Source organism: Chiloscyllium plagiosum, chromosome 18 (assembly GCF_004010195.1).
Source record: "Chiloscyllium plagiosum isolate BGI_BamShark_2017 chromosome 18, ASM401019v2, whole genome shotgun sequence".
Classification (NCBI taxonomy): domain Eukaryota; kingdom Metazoa; phylum Chordata; class Chondrichthyes; order Orectolobiformes; family Hemiscylliidae; genus Chiloscyllium; species Chiloscyllium plagiosum.
Window position 1 is genome coordinate 27,922,701 of NC_057727.1, and position 20,870 is coordinate 27,943,570.

General features: G+C 37.3%; 1 protein-coding gene across 7 annotated transcripts in view; it reads right to left on the reverse strand.

The window, feature by feature from the left end:
* The window catches only part of card19 (caspase recruitment domain family, member 19), a 70,202-nt gene extending 62,415 nt beyond the window's left edge, over window positions 1–7,787 (reverse strand). For 4 of the 7 annotated variants that reach the window (XM_043708028.1, XM_043708029.1, XM_043708038.1 and 1 more), the window contains exons 1-2: window positions 7,681–7,787; window positions 3,134–3,206 (exon numbers count right to left, since the gene is read on the reverse strand). In XM_043708028.1, coding sequence (XP_043563963.1) covers window positions 3,134–3,206; window positions 7,681–7,734 — 127 coding nt within the window. In that variant the 5' untranslated portion in view covers window positions 7,735–7,787. Of the gene's footprint in view, window positions 1–3,133; window positions 3,207–7,420; window positions 7,584–7,680 lie in introns of those variants that run through there. The other 3 variants (XM_043708031.1, XM_043708034.1, XM_043708035.1) reach the window with 3 other exon arrangements.
* Between the last annotated feature and the right edge of the window lie 13,083 nt (window positions 7,788–20,870).

A 20,870-nucleotide genomic window follows, 5' to 3' on the forward strand; every position in this document is an offset into this window, starting at 1 on the left:
TATGCGATTCTTCTACCTTTTCCCTGCACCTTTGTACATTGTCTCTGTTCAAATAATCATCCAATGTCGTCTTAAATACCTCAATTGAGCCTGTCTCCACCACACTTCTAAGTGGTGTATACCAGACCCAAACCACTCATTTGTGAAAATGTTTTCTTCTTACATGAGATTTGTCTTTTTTGTAAATCACTTGAAACCCATCCTCTCTTCTTGATCCTTTTTTTGAATTGGAGTGGTTTCTCCTTATCTTCTGTATCCAACCCCTTCATGATTTTGAAAACGGCTATCAGATTTTCTCTTGACCTTCATCTCTCCAAGGAGAACAGTCCTGATTTCTTCAATCTATCTCACAAATCAGCTTTCCAGCATTTCTGTAAATCTCTTTGGCACTGTCTTCAATATGTCTATATCCTTCTAAAGGTGGGCACCCAGACCTGTGCACAATACTCCAGCTGAGGTCTAAAAAGTGTATTGATTCCTCCCTGCTCTTATACCTAGTATTGCTATTAATAAAGCCTAGGATACTATATGATTTATTAACTGCTGTCTTTACCTGGCCTGTCACCTTCAATAATCTATGTACATTTCCACCCAGATTTCTAGCTCTGCTTTTAACAATGACTACAATAGGAACCCAGGTTTCACATAAATTTGTTTCACTTAAAGTAGTGTTTCTATATATTGTAATGACAATTTTGAGTGAGAACTACCTACAAATTACTCTAATTTGAAGAAAAAGTAACCAAAATGGTGTCATTATTTAAGAAAGGCTGTAAGGAAAGCTAAGGAATGATAGACCCATGAGCCGTTTGTCAGTGGTGGGAAAGTTGTTGGAGAGGATTCTGAGTGACACGATTTACATGCATTTGGAAGTGCAAGGACTGACTAGAGGTAGTCAGCATGGATTTGTGCATGAGACGTTGTGTCTCACCAACTTGATTGAGGTTTTTGAATAGATGACAAAGAAGATTGATGAAGGCAATGTTGTCTACATGGACTTCAAAGATTTTGACAAGGTTCCCCATGGTAGACAAGTTAGTAAGGTTAGATCACATGGGAACCGGGGGAGCTAGCCAATTGTTTACAAAATTGGCTTGAAGGTAAGAGACAGAGGGTGTTGGTGGAGAGTTGCTTTTCCAACTGGAAGCTTGTGACCACCGGGTATGCTACAAGTATCAGTGCTGGGTCCACTGCTTTTTGTCAATTATATAAATAATTTGGATGTGAATATAGGAGGCATGATTAATAAATTTGCAGATGAGACCAAAATATGTGACACAATGAAGAAGATTATCTCAGAGTACAACAGAACCTTAATTAGATGAGGAGTGGTAGATGGAGTTTTATTTAGATGAAGATAGAGTATTGCATTTTGGTAAGGCAAACCAAGGCAGGACTTATATAGTTAATGGGAGGGCCCTGAGAAGCACTGCCGAACAAAGAGACCTCAAGGTGCATGTGTATAATTCCTTGAAAGTGGTGTTGCAGGAAGACAGGGTGGTGAGGAAGGTGTTTGACAGGCTTACATTCATTGGTCAGAACATTGAGTATAGGAGTTGTGGCCGTATATAGGACATTGGTGAGGCTACGTTTAGAATACAGCATCCAATTCTAGTTGCCCTTCTATTGGAAAGATGTTAAATTTGAGATGTTGCAGAAAAAATTTACAAGGGTGTTGCTGGGACTGGAGGGTTTGAATTACAGGGACAGACTGAAAGGCTGGGGCTTTTTTCTCTGGAGCTTTGGAGGGTGAGGCGTGGCCTTAAAGCGGTTTATAAAATCATGAGGAGCGTGGATTGGGCAAATAGCCAAGGTCATTTTCCAAGGGTGGGGACTCCAAAACTAGAGGGCATAAGTTTACGTGAGTGGGGAAAGGACCTGAGGTGGTAACGTCTTCATCTAGAGGGTGGTGCGTGCGTGGAACGAGCGGCCAGAAAAAGTGGTGGAGGTGGGTAAAATTGCAACATTTAAAAGGCATCTGGATGAGTATGTGGATAGGAAGGGTTTAGAGGGATATGGGCCAAATATTACCAAATGGGACTGGGTCAGTTTGGGATATCTGGTCGGCGCGGACGAGCTGGACTGAAGGGTCTGTTTCTGTGCTGTATGACTCTATGACTCTATGAAAGGATATAGCACATTATTTTAAAAATTGGTGTTAAATTTGTGCAAGTTACTAGAATGTTCACAACTTATGTGTTATGTGTAATTTTGCCCAGCACAATATAGCAAAGGCTTGATGGATGTATTATTCTAGAAAATAAGATTTTTAATGAAATAGAGACATTAAACTTAAGCAGAATGCTTCATTTTATCACAAACCTTAGAACTGGGGGACATGAATTTAAACTTAGAAGAGGGATGGTGCAGACAATTGGATTTTATTGCTTTACACAAAGGATGGTAATGTGTGGAACAGATTGTCCATGAAAACATGAAGACTGATTATGCAAAAAGACTCACTTAGATCATTCTTTGAAAAAGTAGACATTTGACTATTATTTTTGGAAACAGTCGAATAGACCACAGGGGCTTTTATGGATCTTCACTTTTCTTTGCTGAATTCATTTATATTCTCTGGCACCACCCAAAAGACGGTCTCAAATGTCAAGTGAAAATGCACTAACATACAAATTTCTCAAATTACTTCACATAAATGGTACAGAAAAGTTTAATAAAAATATTTGTCGTTCAAGGAACTAATCTTCATTACGTAATATTCTTTGCAGTTTATTATATAACACTTTTTAATCATTAAGTTCATCTTAGACATGGGGATTCACAAACAGTCCCCTGCTCTGGTGCTGTCAGATTTTCCAGGCAGCAACATAATTTCCAGGCATTTTGGCAGCCCTTAATCCAGGCCCACTTGGGCAGCTGGCCATAGGTAACATCAATAGAGCAGCTAGGGTGGGAAATCTCTTCTTGGGAAAGAAAAATGAAGACAATGCAACTAACCCTTTTGTACCTTGAATCAAAGTACTGACTTCTACAATTTCATTCCCATTTAATACATTTAAAGAGGTAGTCTGTTCACAATTAGCTTACATATTTACTCTGATCTGGTGAGTATATGCTAAGTAAAACCAAAAAACTTAAAAGTGACGTAGTCATCTGAAAATAAGGTACTTACTCAATAATGTCTCCTCATGGAGACATGAAGCTTGTAGTTTCCAGTACAGCAATTTCAAGGTATTCATTCTCAGCTTGAAATAAAATAGCAGATTTCTCAATATTTCAATTCAACTCATTTTGGAAACATTTCAGATTTTTCGTACAAAATGCATTTTCATTGGCTGCTATACTACTTTATTCAGTTACATCATTCATTTCAGGATGTGAAGAATTCAAACACAAATTTCTCAGAATAATGTTGTGTCCTGCCAACATTTTGACATTTTTGTTCTTTCACAAAGGGAATCTGAACATAGTGCAGAATTAATCTAATATAAACACTTAGGTTTCATAAAGATTCAGAATGCTAATTATACAAAGTCATTCCCAATGTTAAAATATTGTGAAAGATCAATCTGTTTTATATAGATTTTAAGGTCTATTTATATTCTCAAATATTTTAGCAATCTGTCTATTCAATTAATAGAGGATATGCTATTTTCTAAGAAACAGAGCACAATGAAATACCAAGTGCTAATCTTCTGAAGTGTAACTGTGTGTTCCTCTTTGGTTACAAAACAAATACAAGTTAGTTATTTCAGCATTTATAAAATTACCCTGTATGTAAGAAAATAAAATCACTTCACTGATTTAAGGGATGTTTCTGCTAACAGTCAGTATGCTGCTTTACTCTCAGCAGAGACAGGATTTCCTTTAGGCGTTCCCCATACTAGCTGATTGGGGAAGCACCCAATTGAAAGAGAAAATATGAAATATTCAAACTGATATTATTGTTTAAACAACAAATGTACCAGCATACTATTGGAAAAAGAAACATTTAAAGCATGTTGCAATGGGCAAAGGATTCAAATTTTTTCTCACTCGCCCTAATTCTGCTTATTCTTCTATCTCTCCTCCCACCTGTCACCTATCTATCTGAGTGCCCTCTTCCCCTGCAATTACTTCTTGACCCCTCCAACATGCAGTCAAATGCTCTTATCTTTCCTGCTCATACCCGCTGTCTTCCACCATCTCACTGCCATGTCTTGAAAGGTCCTTGGCTTTCACCCTGTCATTATTGCTATCAGTACCCAAGAATTCACCTTTGGAGGCCATGTCATTATACCATTAACATGTCAAAGCTAGCTTTCACCGTATCCACTTGATTGCAAAGATAATGACTGAAGCCATGTCATCTGCTATGGGCTGACATTTAGGGAACTTCAAGGAATGCAGTGGCTGTTCCTGAAAGTCACTTTTTGGCAGGAAGCTTTCCAAGCTACTGGTGGATAACCAAATTCAAATTTAATTTTGCATAAAGCAAATGACTGGTATGGTATATGCTAAGCAAGGAAACTTATATAGTTTTTCAAGTGAAAAAAAAGAGAGGGCACAGTTCTTTTCTGTGATGGTTTCTGAAGAGTTGAAGAAATTTTACATGGAATCTCCATGGAGGCTATTCCCAAAATGTTTAGATGTTATCTAGACTCAGAAAAGCTGTCACAGACACGATCATGAGCAGTCATGATCCTTTCTTTACGTAACAATTCATCATGTCTGTATCTCTCTATTGAGAGATGGAATGAATGCAAGCCTAGTATTATTCATAACATACTGCATGAATGTGAGTTAACAGGCCCATTAAATAAGGATGTTAGAGAGGGGATTGAAACATTCAGCTGTTGAGACCGAGCAGTAGTTATTTGATCTGAAACTGAGACTTAACAGAATCTTGTTACATTATTGAGTACCCTCAGTCTAAATCTATTCAACTCTATACCATTGTGGCTTCACTCCTGTGGGTCCATTCTGCCTGTAGGACAGAATGTATATACTGATAGAGAGATCTGAAATGTTAGCTGCTAAACATGACACTGTCAGGCTGTTGATAGAATAGTCTGTTGGATAACTCAACCAACATGAAAAGAAATCCCTACATATTAGTGAGAAGGCTTTTATAAAGGGACTGGGACTTCTCACGTCTTGTTACGTCCAATGCCTGAATTATGGCTAATCCTTCCCTCTACTACTGTCATGACTATTTTCTACTGTTTGGCTTGCTAAGTGAATTTAACGTTAATAACCAATCACATAATGGAGTCTCATCTATGCTGGTTAAGGAACGAATGAAAGGTTCCTATTGCTGAAGGACAATAGGGACACTGTTGAGTTTTTTTAATGATAATCACGCAACATTTATAAAGATTTATCACATTTAATTTACTTTAATTTCACACCTTACCATAATGGGTGGGGATTCTATCATGAATTTTGAATTGTCAACCTCCGAGTTCCCAGTTCAGCTCTATAAATATTACATGTCACCAAGTGCTACACAATATACATGTGGCTAGAAGCAAGGATGGCTTGATGAAGAAAACAATATCTTGATTGATTGGACTGTCAGATAACTTAGTTGTGCCTTAGAATTTAAGTACACATGCTGGACTTTCAAAGAAAGAATGGTAACGGGAAATCACATATACCGAGAGCCACTGTGGAATGGAGCTTTCTTCAAAGCATTATTTATGCAGTTTTGGTATGTTCTCTGATTGGCTATGTGCAATACCACAGGAGTGTGATTAATCTTTTATATGCACCATGTATTCCATCACACTCCTGATGTCACATTTTATTAAATAATTCAAAATAAATAATTGAGTTTGATCCAGGAATTTGTAATTACTTCCTACTTTAAAAAAATATCAACTCAAAACAATTAAAATCCGATTAACCTGTAGACCTAATGGTTTAAGAAGACACTGATGGGGTTAATAGAAAAACAATACACTGTGACTTACATGACAGAGCACTTCTAAACTTTTTAAAAGTGCAGCATTCAACTTACTGTGAAAAAATCTCCAATGATTCTTGAAGATTCAGACTTACTAGGATCCAAATGTTTGAAATTAAATTCCTCCCCATTCCACAATAATCAGTGCCACAGTGAATAGAACATTAAATTTGTTTTTATTAGGCAACCATGAGTTGGTTATTAGTTCAGGGTTTATGATAGCTTCATAAGTCACATTCAGTAATTTTCTGGGGTTTCAAGATCTTCCAACATTTTAACTTGTGGCCTGAGGATTGCATTCTGTGTTTCTGTCAGTTTCTCTTTGAAACCCCAAATCATTGCTTTACAACAATAAGTTCATTAACCTATTGCATTAGTGTCAAAAAGTGAAAAAAATACCTTCACGCAATAATTCTGCATTTTGCTAAGATACCATGCTTCACTTTATTTACTGGTCAGAAGATTCACTATTAATTCTATTTTGAGATTTATACATGCACATAGCATTGGTACAGGCAATATTTTGATCGCTTTAAAAACTACCTGAATTGACTGTAGCAATTCTTTACTGTTCACCTTCGTTAAGGGCACAAAACTGGCACTTTTCAATTGGCCACTTGTTTTACACATAATTAGATTATCCTTTCTAACAGAAATTGATTGCAGCCAGTCCAATAATACCTGTTTGAAACCTCCACTGAAGATGAATGTTCATTCCAGTATTTCATCTGCAAATATGTCCAATAAAACTGGTATTCTATCAGAGTGACTTAATCAATTGATTCATTGTGTGTAGCGATAGAGCAGTTGAATATTAGAACAGGAACAGGAGACAAGCTCAACCATATGGAACGATAGCAATTACTGTACACAGAGAGGACAAATCTCTTTTAAAGGTAATCCAGCTTCTCGAACAAACTATTGACACATTTGGACTTATTTCATTAACCATTCAAACATGGATTAAAAATAGTTTGATGTGAAAATCCTCTTCCTTTGGAAACTGTACTCCTTTGGTCAAGGTCAGGGATATTGAAACTAAAACCCACTGTCTCTGGCAAACAAGTGCTTAAAGCTTAATTAACATAATCCAACTTGCATTGTTGTTTTTCACTTACTGTTCTGTTCCCACTTTGTGATCTAAAGGTTTGAAAAGGGTTGATCCTATTGTCGTTGGTAAATCTCACATCAAAACACCAAGTTTGTCAGAATCAACAACTTAAAGTGTAAGCAAATTCATAAGAGCATTTCATGTAAACTTTACATGTACCCCCAAGTAAAAAGCTTGGCAGTTCCACATTAAATGGTCTGTTTCCCACTTAGACTATTTTAAAATTCTATAGCACTCACTCTACAATTGTTTCTTTGTTTAGTTTTCAGATGTGTAAATAATATATTGTAAAAGAGCTTCTAATTAGTCTTAATAACTTAAGCAGTTTTTAGTGACTTTAGAATTGCAATAAAGCTCGCTTCTGCCTGCATGATGTAGTTTATAAATTATTAAAATCTCACCGTGATAATATGCCATTAGGTTCAAACTGTAGGTTCAAAGTGCTGAAAAGTAGATCCATGATTATTTTATAACAATATCAGGACAATCAACTTTTTTATGTTAATGAACAGAAGAAGTTTTAAGAAACATTTTTCTGTTAATGAAGCACACAGAATTACTGCCTCACATTATCTATGATCTATTTGCTTTTCCAGCTCGATTCTGATTGGAAACAAATGGTCAGAACATTCACTCCACCCACCCCTACCCACAAACTTACTTCTGTTACACCATGGGAACTTTGACTTTTTGTATCAGGATTGCTGGTCTGCATTCAAACAGGCTCCGAGGCAAAATCCAGTGATAATCTAATGGTAGTAACAAATTCAAGGTCATACATTCAACATTTATTTCCATCCCATGCTGCAACAGCTTTTGTTGAATAAACTCAATGACAAACAGTTTCTTATTAATCATTGCCTATGTATACCGTATGAAATCTTAGCTAATCAAAACTAGAAAGGTTCAGCTGACTGACATTGAATTACAGTAACTTGAAACAATGTGCATAGCTAGTCAAATATTAAATAGAGTTTTTGGCTTGATCGTCATAAATTTGATTCCACTTTCTTTTCCACAGTTTTATAAGTGCTTCACATGATGAAATCACAGGAGTAATAAATGCAGTATAATAACTGTACATGTCAGTGCTGTTTAATATACAAAGGAATAAATGACTCGTGAAATAGTAAGTGCCTTCTCCAGTGCCCTACTCATTTGTACATAAAATACATATTGTAAAAACTCAGTAATTCTGAAGCAAGTGAAAGAAAATGTCACCATTAGCATCCTGCTCTAAAATAATATAAGGTTCAAACAAAGCATCTTTAACTAATCTTTCTGGTGTATTTTGTCTCTAAGAAACCAACATGAATAGTATTAGTCAAGTGGCAACTTATCAAGCCCTGTCATCTGTGAAAGGTGAATTGAAATAAGTCAGCAATTGGCATTAATACTGAGACAACTTGAGGCGAGAGTCACCACAAACCTAACGATTTGTGTGTCGTTCCCTCATTGTCATTGCAAAAATGGGAACTTGTGTTCAAACCATATGTTTGAAGTAGACACATTCTGGGATAATACTGAGTTAAGGATGAGTTACCTCACATGGCCTAGGTCAAAAATTGCTCCAACCTAACCACTTTGATTCCCTAAGCAAAACCAAAACTAAAATAATCTAGCTAAGCAATTGGCATTAATACTGAGACAACTTGAGGCGAGAGTCACCACAAACCTAACGATTTGTGTGACGTTCCCTCATTGTCATTGCAAAAATGGGAACTTGTGTTAAACTGTATGTTTGAAGTAGACACATTCTGGGATAATACTGAGTTAAGGATTAGTTACCTCACATGGCCTAGGTCAAAAATTGCTCCAACCTAACCACTTTGATTCCCTAAGCAAAACCAAAACTAAAATAATCTAGCTAAATCAATAGGAATAAACAGAGAAACAGTGTTAATCGGGGTTTTGCTAAGGGAAACAAATATTCTCTGTTACAGTTGAAATGCATAATAATTATAATGTATGCTGTTGATTATACCATGCTTAACTATGGGGACCCATTTACTGAAACCTCTTTATCAAAACAAATAGCTTCTTATTGAAGAAAATGGCAGAATTGGCAGTGTATAAAAGCACAGCTCTTGGGAATAGACCTGCTTCTCTTTCTACTGCTAGATCTTCACAGTCTTGACTGCTTTTTCTTCCTCTCTGTTTGAGTGGAGAACTTATCACTTGGTTGATACCTGCCTCTAAATAGAACTTTTTGAGATCCTTGTTCATGATTGGAGATCCATTGTCTGATACTAATTCATCAAGGAAAGCATATATTGCAAAGATCGTTTTCAAGGCTCTGATGACTTATTCTGCCGTGGCTGAATGAGGTCCTGCCACTTAGTTCCATTTTGAACAATAGTCGACTAAATACCTCAGCCTTTAAAAACAAACAAATCCGTTATGAGCCTTTTCCATTGCCTTCCCAGAGATCTTAATGAAATCATTAGCTCTGTATGTATATATGCATTTAAATCATATGGCAAACAATTGACATGATGAGATGTGATCCTGTATGCCGTTCACCACCACATGGATTGTTGTGGTCTTGCTCTGAACTTTGTGATATTTGGATGGCGCCTGTGACATTTCTGTAGGATTACTCTTCACATTGATTTTGTGATGATGATTTTACAGTTGTACACCAATTAATCATTCATTACTGTCAAGTATTGTTTCTGTTTACAATACCTTTTCAGCACTGGGTCAGCTGAACTATATTTCAACCAAATTTGCATACGGTTGTCTGACCTTGGTGTACTCTGCCAGATTGTTCAGCAGCGCAAATATTGAGTTTTGGTTATTGCCAAGGAATGCAACTCTATTTCTTCAACAAGAATAAGGTTCTATGTTTCTGCTGAATTCACTGTTGATCTCAAGAATCTATCTACCATTATGTGTGCTATGCATGAAACATAGTCTAATCCGTAGTCATATATCATCAACCTACATTCACATCTTTGAATGTGCAGAGGCATTTTAAGATTTCTGTTTGTCCCAATGATATTACCTAAGCTTGTGGTCTGTCGAGACCTGAAATTTCAGTCTAATGAGTTAGTCCAGGAACATTTCACATGCTGTGTAACTGCTAATGCTTCTTTCTCTCTGGTTGTGTATTTCTGTTCGGCCCCTGTCAAAGTGCTCAACATAGAGTAGACCAATCTTCATATTCCATCAACTTGCTCCTAAACCTTTGGATGATGCATTTGCAGCTACTACAATGAATAAATCTAGTTTGTAATATGCTAGAGCATCAATATAAAGTAATGTATGTGTAAGTGTTTCAAAAGCTACAGTCTGTTCATGACTTCAGTAGTATTGCTGGTCTTTGATTATGGGTTAAATAAGACTGGCTAAGTTGGTGATAAACCTTCCCATTTGATTCCTATGTCTAAAAAATGCAATACATGATTTATACTCTTCAATGCAAGAAATTCACTGCTGGCTCTGGTCTTCCTTGGATCCACTATGATGCCTTGTTCTTAGATAATGTATCTTTGAAATATAATTTCAACATCTCCAGATTTATGCCCAGAGACTCAGTTTTGCAAATTGCCATGCTAGTAATGGCCATACACTCCTCTTTAGTAGAGACCAGAATGGTGTAACTTCTGAAAATACCTCATTCAGGAGTTACAGGCCTCCTCCTTGCTTCATGAGATCCCATCCTGCCATATTTATTGCCTCTTTCACTCTATTATTCCCTCCAATGAAGCCTTCACCAGACTTGATTTTCCCACTTTCCCCAGGACTCCATGGACTATGCTTCCAGACCATTAATGCGTAAACCGTACAACTGATCATGGCCCATACTCTGGACTGACTTGTGAGGACAGCACAAGCTGAGAATGGCCAAGTCCCCGACTGATGTCTTTACAACACCCTCTCCAATGTACTTACAATCCCTGGACTGGTTGCAGTTGATCTGTAGAACTTATAGTAGCCAACTCCCTGGTTTACAAAGACTCTGATCCCTGAGTTCTGGTAGGACTAAACCCTTGACTGACCATGGCCAATTTAGTGGACTGGAATTAGATGAGCCATTGACTGACCTGGTGGCACCCCATGACTGACTGTCGCTCGTCTTGACCCCACTGAGGACTGCTCCCCTTTGACATTCAGATAGAAATGTAACTGTGAATCTGACATAGCACACCACCATGCAATGACATATCTACACCCTTGACAGTTCAGTTGTGCTAAACTACCCACCTCTGCTTGTGTGCTAAAAAGCAAGCCACAGAGGCTGACAGCCTAGAAGTTAACACTGTAGTGCCTGTGTACCAAAAAGAAACACAAGCCATGGAGGCTGGTACACTCCAAGTAAGGGCAACTGCTGAGAAAGAAAGCTAAGAGACATAACTTGTGTGTGTTGAGAGTGTGACGCTGGAAAAGCACAGCAGGTCAGGCAGCATCTGAACAGCAGGAGAATTGATGTTTTTTGTGTGTGTGTATGATTTTATCCCAAATGCATCAAGCTACTGTTTTCCTATTACCAATTGACATCGCTCATAAAGACAAAGCACAGTAGGAGCAACAGGAACCTATTTGACCCTTCAAACCTGCTCTGCCAATCTCTCCAATCAAAGGTGATCTACCTAATTCCACCTTCTATACTATTTCAAAATCCATTACGATCCAAATATTCATCTTGGCGAATGGTTTAAGGTTGTTTGCCCTGTTATCTCCATGGCTTGTGCTGTTTTCATGGATTCAACCTTTTGTTACTCTGCCTTCTTGGATTCTGCATATTAAAGTCCGAGTGTTGTTTGTGTGTACTGAGGCTGCCCTACTTAGCTAGTCTGTCCCTACCCAGAATCTGCTTCTCTCATCTTTCTGTGAAGCGTTAAGTTGTATGAAGAGTACAAATGCAGCAATTTCTTGAAATCATTGAAGAGAATATAAACTAACTCCTTGCAATGGCTATGTCTTTTTAAATTACCACACAGGCATTATTGTGAAAGAAATATAAAATGGCTAAACACTGCACTAATTTATCAGGACAAGAAAAAGACTTGAGGGAACATTGACTCATGGGCTCCTTTGCTGACCACAGCTGATGTCTTTACATAACAACAATGGCATATGTATTAAATTCACAGATATTTCCACATCAAAATGCTCATTGTATTGAATCCAAATCATTTATATTATTTGTGAAAAGATTCTTATTATGTAACTTGTCTAATATGGTTAATTAGAATATAAAATAAGGACATTGTTTTGCTTGAGGTAATTAAGGATTCTTATGTTTCATTTTTTTCTCAGAGATCTTCTTACCCCTCTCTCTCCAGAAATTACTTGTTTTTAAAATTCTGAGTAGCACTTTATCTTGTTAAAATAAATCAAATGCTTCACAAAATGAAATGCTTCTGAAATGTAGTCACAGTTGCTAAGCAAGCAAGAAAGAGAATCGTTCTGCCACTGCAGCATCCCTTACACAACCAGAAGATAAACGATCAATTCAGCTATGTAGTGTTTGCAGCATTGACTGTTGGCCAAGCTACAAGGGGAATCTAGGGCTATTGTGGTGGTGTAGCAGTGTCCCTACCTCTCAGGCAGGAGGCTGGTATTCAACTCCTCATGACACGTCTGAACATGATTTGAACTGAAGGGTCTGTTTCTGCACTGGATTGACTATATGACTATATGTATTGCATATATATGACTATGTTGATAGCAATAAATAACTCCAAGAGGAACTCTCTAATCTTTTACCAAGTAGTTCCCTAAGATGTGCTGCATGGTCTGAACCAAAGAATCAGACAACAGAGTCCTTGGGTTAATTCCTCAGTCAAAGGATAGTATCTCGAACAATGCAGCATTCAATTTGCACTGTACCTGACTGTTAATCAAAATTACAAACCGACAAATATTAATGCTGAGGGTTAGAGTGGAACTATCATTTTCTGCCTATTTGTTCAATGGGCGATTATTCAAATATGAACCTTGTTCATAACTATTGGCACATTGTGACAAGTCATGGTTAAATTCTGATTCTTATCTGATGTCATCATATGAATAATAAAATATATAGCTTTCAAAAGCCACAATATATGCTAATGTTCCTTGTTTTCCTGCAAGTCGGAAGCTGAAATCTATTGTAAATGTTGTGCTACTGCTGGTCCACATCAAATCTGCACAAACCAGTAGTAAATGTGTGGTCATTCTAATTGGTACACTCAGAATTAAGTCACTGAGGGTGTCTCTGCCACACAATTCTCATCATTTCTACAACACTGTGCCATTGTTGTTTGTATCCTGAGAGGAGAACATTTCTAAATCTTTGTTGGGTTACTGCATCTGTGTCAAAGAAATATGAGTGAGAACATTGAAGGGAATTCCATTGTTTGAAATGTAATGACTTAATGATTATCACCATGGAACAAAGAAAAGCTACTCAAATTCCATTGGGATCACCTTCTCTAAGGAACAAAGAAAGAAGGTCCATCTTGAATCCTACACGAGAATCAAATTGATGCCATCTCCGTCACTGCTGATCAGATAATCAGGAATTAGTCAGACAAGCCACAATCATTATCACAGTCATTTTCTAGACACTAAGGGAACAGATCAAAAGAAAGACCACCTATGAGAGTAATTCTATGATTCACTGCTCCTCAGGGAAATTACTCACACACTCTGGAATTCACAAGCTTGTGTCATTCCCAAATCAAAACATTGGGTTGCATTTTACTCTTTACATCTTACTATTGAAACAATTTTAAAATTTGACCAGTTTGTGGACTTCCATGACAGAAGTAATTGTTTGGAAAAATATTTCTATTATTCAACTTGCACGCATTTTCTGTCAGCTATTTATTGCAACAAAACTGATGGATTTTCTTTTAAGCATACTGGAGGAGTATGTTCCAGCTGCTGTTACAGAAGGCCAAAATAGGGTGGGATACAGGAAACATGTGGGTCCTCTGTAATAGTATCTTCTCCTTCAACCTGAGAAAAAACTAGAATGTCCAGTGTCTCTGCTAAGATGTTCTCACTGTATTCCGGTCACCTGTGACTGTAATAGTTGGAGCCCAGCAGGAGGATATATTGAGCATTCCTGCGACTGTCAATGTCGCTGTGTAGGAAACATTCCAAGCAATGCGAGTTGAAAAGGTTACCAGAAGACAGCACATCATTGCTTGCCACTTTTAAACTACAAAAGGGAAGCACTCATGATGCACCTTCAGAGGCAGAGTGCCTTTAAACAGTGAGACTGACAATCCTTGCTGCCCAAATTTATGAGCTGCCCAGCAAGAGTACAAAGAGTGCTGGCAAGTTATTACAATGAGGCACGAATTCCAGTTTCATGCATACCTCTTCTTAAAGTTATTGGATGCACCTTTTCAATGTGACATTGATTTTGTATGGTTCTCAGTGATAAGTGAATATATTCTAATCAGCCATCAGACCATCCCATTGTTTTTCTGAAGTTCCGAAGAACAGCCATACTGAACTCGAAATGTAAACTATGTTTCTCTCTAGAGATGCTGCCAGACCTGCTGAGTTTTTCCAGCACTTCCTGTATTTATTTTAGATCTCCAGCACCCTTAGTACTTCGCTTTTATTCTTTTTTTCCTACAGCTTTTCATGAATAAACATTGCAATATTTATAACACACAATTTATACTTTTCAATACATGTTTCCCTTTGGTTCTCTGCCCTACTTTAATGTCATTAACTGCTTAAGTACGTTTACTCACTGTTCTGTGTCAAGCTTCTCCATTCAACCAGTTGTTTTAGGTCACGTTGTACTTTATAATGGTTGCTAAACCTTTCCCTATATTTGCCTTTTTGGTTTTTTAAAATATAAAACCTCCACACATCTTTTCAAACTTCTCTGTTGATAATATGGAACTGGTTTGATTGAAGTGAAGCCAATCCCAGCAGCAGAGGTTCTACTTGCTGCAGAACTCATACCAATGTCCGAGAAATTTGTAACTCTTCTTATTGCATTTTCAAATCACATGTTGGAATCTAATCTGTTTCAGCTGATGTTACACTTGGAACCAAGGAGTAAGGTACAATTACAAGCCTCCTGACTATATTGTATAAATCTTAGACCAACTCCTGAATTCCCTAAACTGATACTCCAAACCATCCCCTTGCATGCCCATGTCAGCAGAACCAATATGAATCGTGACCTTGGTCTGAAGCTCACCTGATGATGGAGCAGCAAGCTCAGAAAGCTTGTGATTTCAAATAAATCTATTGGACTATAACCTGGTGTCATGTGACTTCTGACCTTGTCCACCGCAGTCCAACACTGGCACCTCCACATCATCTCAAGCCTAGTACCTTTGAAGTTCATCAAATCCATCTGCAGTCACAGAAAGAGGAGTAGCCATTTAACCCCTCAACCCCATTCTGCCATTCAATGCAGCTGATCTGTGACCTTTGGCCCAGATCCCTTAATACATTTGCTTAATAAAAAAAAAATTCAGATTTAAAATTAACAACGGATCTAACATCCACTTCTATCTGTGGAAGAACGTTTCAAGTATCTATCACCTTTTGTGAGTAAGAGTGCTCCCTAACATCACTCTTGAATGGTTTGACCCTAAGTCTTTGTCTAAGAACATGACCCCTGGTTTTGAACTCCTCCACCCAATGGAAAAGACATTTACTATTCACCTTATCTATGCCTAGCATGATTTTATAAACCTCTAGAAGACCCTTCAACCTCCTATGCTCTAATGAAAAAAGTCCCTTTCTCACCAGCCTCTCCCTATAACTCAACCCTCCAGTCCTGGCAATATCCTTATAAATCTTTTCTGAACACTCTCTAATTTAAAATTCTTCCTACAGCAGGGCAACAGAACTATACACAGTATTCCAAAAGTGGCCTCACCAATGTCCTGTACAACCTCAACATAACATCCCAACTCCTATACTCAATGGTCTGATCAATGAAGACAAGCATGCTAAATGTCTTCTAAACCACCCTGTCTACCTGAAGCCCTAGGTCTCTCTGTTTGACAACATTACCCAATGCCCTACCATTAACCAAATAGGTTCTGCTCTTGCTTGTAATAGCTCACATTTATCCAAATTAAACTCCATCTGTCACTTTCATCCCATTGGCTCAATTGATCAAGGTCCGTTTGTAAACTTAGATAATCTTCTTAACTGTTGACTACACTACCAATTTTGGTTTCATCTGCAAACTTTAGCCATGCCTCTTAAATTCTCATCCAAATTGTTTGTATCAATCTTGGAAGCTTCAATCAGATCACACCTTAATCTTTTAAATTCTAGAGTACACAGGCCTAATTTGTAATACCCCTCCTCATAACTTGGAGTATTGTGAGCAGGTCTAGGCACCACACATTAGGGGAGCTATATTGGCCTTGGAGGGAGTACAGTGTAGATTTACAAGATTGACACCTGGACTTCATTGGTCAAGTTATGAGGAGGGAATTTGAATTTAATTTTTTGAAAAAAAAAAGTATGTGGAATTAAGAATCTATTGATGACCATGAAACTGTTGCCAAGTGTCAGGAAAAAACCCATCTGGCTCACTTATGACCTTCAGGGAAGGAAATCTGCAATCCTCACCTGGTCTGGCCAACGTTTGACGACAGACCCACAGCAATGTGGTGACTCTCAACTATCGCCTAAAATGTTTTAGGGTATCTCAGTATGAGCAATAAATACTGGCCAGCCAGCAATGCCCATGTCCCATGAGTAAAGAAAAAAAACCCAAATTGGAAACCAGTGTATGATGATAGGACTGAAATCTGCTTGCAAGAGTGATCTTATGTTGGAATGTTCAGATGCCAGCGCAAAGTTACTCATAATTCATTACTAAATTTCTAATATTACCTAGAGAAGAAGATTAATTTATCTATGAAGTAAGAAAATCTGCAATGGCCCAGTAGCGATGCCTTTGTGAAGTTATGACTAATACATATTAATGGGATAGAGTAAAGGGAGATTTACATTAGGCCTCTTCTACATCTGGTCAGGGAGGACTTGATAATCCATTTAAGAAATAAAATGAGATAAATTGTTTCTCACAAAGGTCTGAAGTGAGTGCAGATTCCAAACACCCAATCCTAAATACGATATAATGAATAGGAATGAAAATTCTATTAATTTTACTTTTAACAAACACCAGTCTATTTTAAGAATATACTCTCACACTTAATTCTTTGCATATGAAACATTTCTCTAATTTTTTTCATATTGCCAGCTTCAGATTAATACAGACTGTATGACAAATCGCAAGGGTGTACTGTACAACATAATACATTGCAGGCACATGTTTAAATGGTTGATGTATTGTTTACTAATTAATCATATTTATGCATAAACCTGACACTTTATTCACTGTTTTAACTAATCCATGATAGTAATTGGCTGATTAATTCACAAGTCATAAAACAGCACCTCATCATTACGAGTCCATGATTATTTCCTATGTTGGCCTTTATAAATATTCAGTCATTTATTGAAGTTGTGATAATCCAGTATTAACTCTAATGATGTCAATTTGGCGGAATATTGCGATCTGGCATTTCACTTAATTCAAGACACACACGTCAACCTTAGAGTCAGTTTTCAACATGACATCATCCTGAAGTTCCAGCAATCATGTGTTTTAACCTCAAACTCACCACGGGTCCAATTCTATTTCCCACATCTTAGGGTGACAAAGATGATTTGTATTGAATTTTGGCATTTGTAAGTTACTGTGTCATGGTTTTTGGGAAGAAAGTGAGTCACGTTTCTTTCATCAAAGAGAGACTTTAACCATATTAGATTGGGCTAGGTCAGAGCCAAAAGTAAAAGACCAAAGTTTCAATCAATTTTATCCTCCATTTTACAGAAAATAATTAATTGTGCACCAGTTTTTGATTTTTCAAATTTGATTTTATACAGGTGTTAGTATCACATGAAGATATCGCTATATTAGTACTGTGCCCAATGCACTAATTAATAAAATCAGAAAATAAGCAAAAAAAAGGCCATTGACTTGTTGCTTATTACACAATCTACCATCATAGATTCTATCTCAGTCATTTAACCTCCTGAACTAATATTTTCTCCTGAATCTCCAAATGTTGTAAATTGTAAATTAAAGTGACCATTGGTATATCTCTATTTTTCAACCCTGGCCTTCAGCTTTTCAGAGGTGACATTTCCCATCTTCCAACTTTGTATAATTCATTATGTCGCATGGTGCTACATAATTATTTTTCTCTATCCTGGGTCCATAACTTAAAGTCGAATAGTCATTCAGTTAACAATAAAATATGCTCATTATTTTAGTACAATTAGAAAATTAAAATATTAAATACATTAAAACTAATAGTATATTTAGTTAGGGTATAGCATATGTTCTTTTCGCATTCAATCCGCCACTCAAAATGTTAGATCTTAAGAACTGCCTGTGAAACAGAAGTAATCATGAACTACCCGCTTTGTGTAAAACTGTCAAACTAGATTTGATTGTAAACCTATTAAAGGTTGTCCTATGTAAAGTTAAAGTCACCATAGTCTTACCAGACTATAGAGCTGTCCTTTGTTAGAGAGAGATGACTGGTGGTAGTTTAACCTGAGGGTCACCATGCCTCAGGTCAGGGGAAAGAGAGAAAAGGCAATTCCTTCATAGTAACCTCAGCCAGTGCAGGAATTGAACCTATGCCATTGGCATTATTCTGCATTACAAACTAGCTATCCAGCTAATTGAGCTAACTGACCTCTGGTCACATGTATTCAAATTACTACAAATGCTAACAAAAGTAGCCTGTTTAATGACAGGCACCAAATAAGATGAAAGATATATTGTTGAAATTTTACTATTCCCATACAGGAGGCTTGGAGATGGATAGAGTCAGGAAAATTCAACATCTGGGCAATTCCTAATGCTGGTGAGATTCCCAGGGCAGGGCTGCCAAGTGAATCAGCAATGCATGAGATTTGAACAACCAATTGAAGTAATGAAGGTAATGTTTAATGTTCATTTCCAGAACCCTCAGTCTTTTTTCCCTGGTGTTAAGCAGCAGTACTTATAAAGCTTAGCTTGAAAACTTCGTGAAAGCAACCCCCAGGGAAGGCTGAAGGATCTATCAGAGTCTCCTCTCACTGCAGCCATCAATATTTTTGTAAGTGTCTCCCCTCCATTCTGACAAGTGAAACTGTGGACAGCCTTTGCTTTTTAATTCTCTGCTGGCATTCAAGAACACCTCTATTTTGAGGTGCCCTCACCTCTCCTGGGGATGCAGGCTGTACACAACTGCTAACTGCCGATTGGGGTTTCCACATCACTGTTCCACCAGCATCCTTACTCAGACAGCAAAAGTACAAGTGACCTTAATTCAGGCCTCTTGTAAGATCACACTGAGTGAATGGGAAAGATGTCATACTTCAGAAATTGTCCCAAAGTCAGATGCCTGATGCCCAATGGAAATGTCAGCTCATGAAGTCTGCTCTACCTTGTGCTTTCAGCTAATACTGCCACTTGCACATTGAGATATTGGTCTGGAGTGTCTCAGGCTGTGGAAATCTACACATACAGTGTCCCTGAGGCTGCTTGCTCTTTATTACAAAGAAAAGTTCTCAACTTCCTATGTACTGTAACACACTTTTATTTACATCTGTACATACGAGATTATCAAATATAGCCCCCTTGTAAAAGACTTGCCTCTTCACATTCTAAGACTGGTATTTATTCGCTTACTGATGTGTGTGTCAGATGATCAGTTACATCATTATGATTTACATGAATATTATTACATCACAGAGTCTGCCAAGATTTGTGCACTAAAACAGGAAAAACGCCACTCCACCATTTTACAAACACCTCCACTGGAATTTTTATTCGAAAACACAGAAATTCTTGTTGACAAAAAGAATTAATATTTACAAGACTTCTAGACACTACTCAAAAAGATAATGCATGCATTGCAAGAAAGATAAATTATTTAAAAAATAAAATCTTGAAATTTGATGCAAAGTTCACCACTGAGTCACTAAATAATGAAAACATTTCTATTCCCCGTCTTCCAAAATTCTATTGTACCCCATGCCTGTAAAGCCAATTAGTAATTTGCAATGGCAGTTTTAGAAATGTATACATGCACATCATACCAAAGATCTATTTTCAGGGGTTATGATTCTGTAAGAAAACTTTGTGATTTAGCAGATTATTTAGAGCATTTCTGCCATTTGGAATAGACTGTTTGAATGCACATTGAACCTACCGAGTGATGTGAAAAATCCCTTATATGGTTCAAAGCCATGAAACAGATTGCTCTGATGGCTCACTGGATGAGTTATAAAACCAAGACATCCAGCTAACCACCAAAAAACAGGCAGCAGTCTCAATCAGTGAGCAATGGGCCCATCTGGAACATTTTGCACATCATATATTTTATGTGTGGCCTGAGGTTTAAACAAAATCAGGAAACGAATGACAACGTGTTTTAAAAAAAACTTGCAAATGATTTTCACAAAGCAACGGATGCCATTATAAAGTTTGACACTCAAAAAACTTCCCAGATTTCAAGAACCACAATACAGAACTTAACTTACTCAATCACTGTAAATCAGTGGCTGGATAATACAATGCATCGCTAAGCATCAAGTTACTATTGTTCAAAACCAGCTTGTCTGCTAACTCGCCGTAAGCAACACCGCAGATATTGTTCCATTAAAATTTTGAACACATGTACACTTTAAACTATCCTTTCCATAATTCCACAACTTCACCTAATCTTAATTGGAAATCTGAATCCTCAACAATGTTTCCAAAGACCCACATATTGTGCTGTTTAGCAACAATGTCTCAGAAGTTATTGAAAGAGTCATAGTGTCATAGAGATATATAGCATGGAAACAGACACT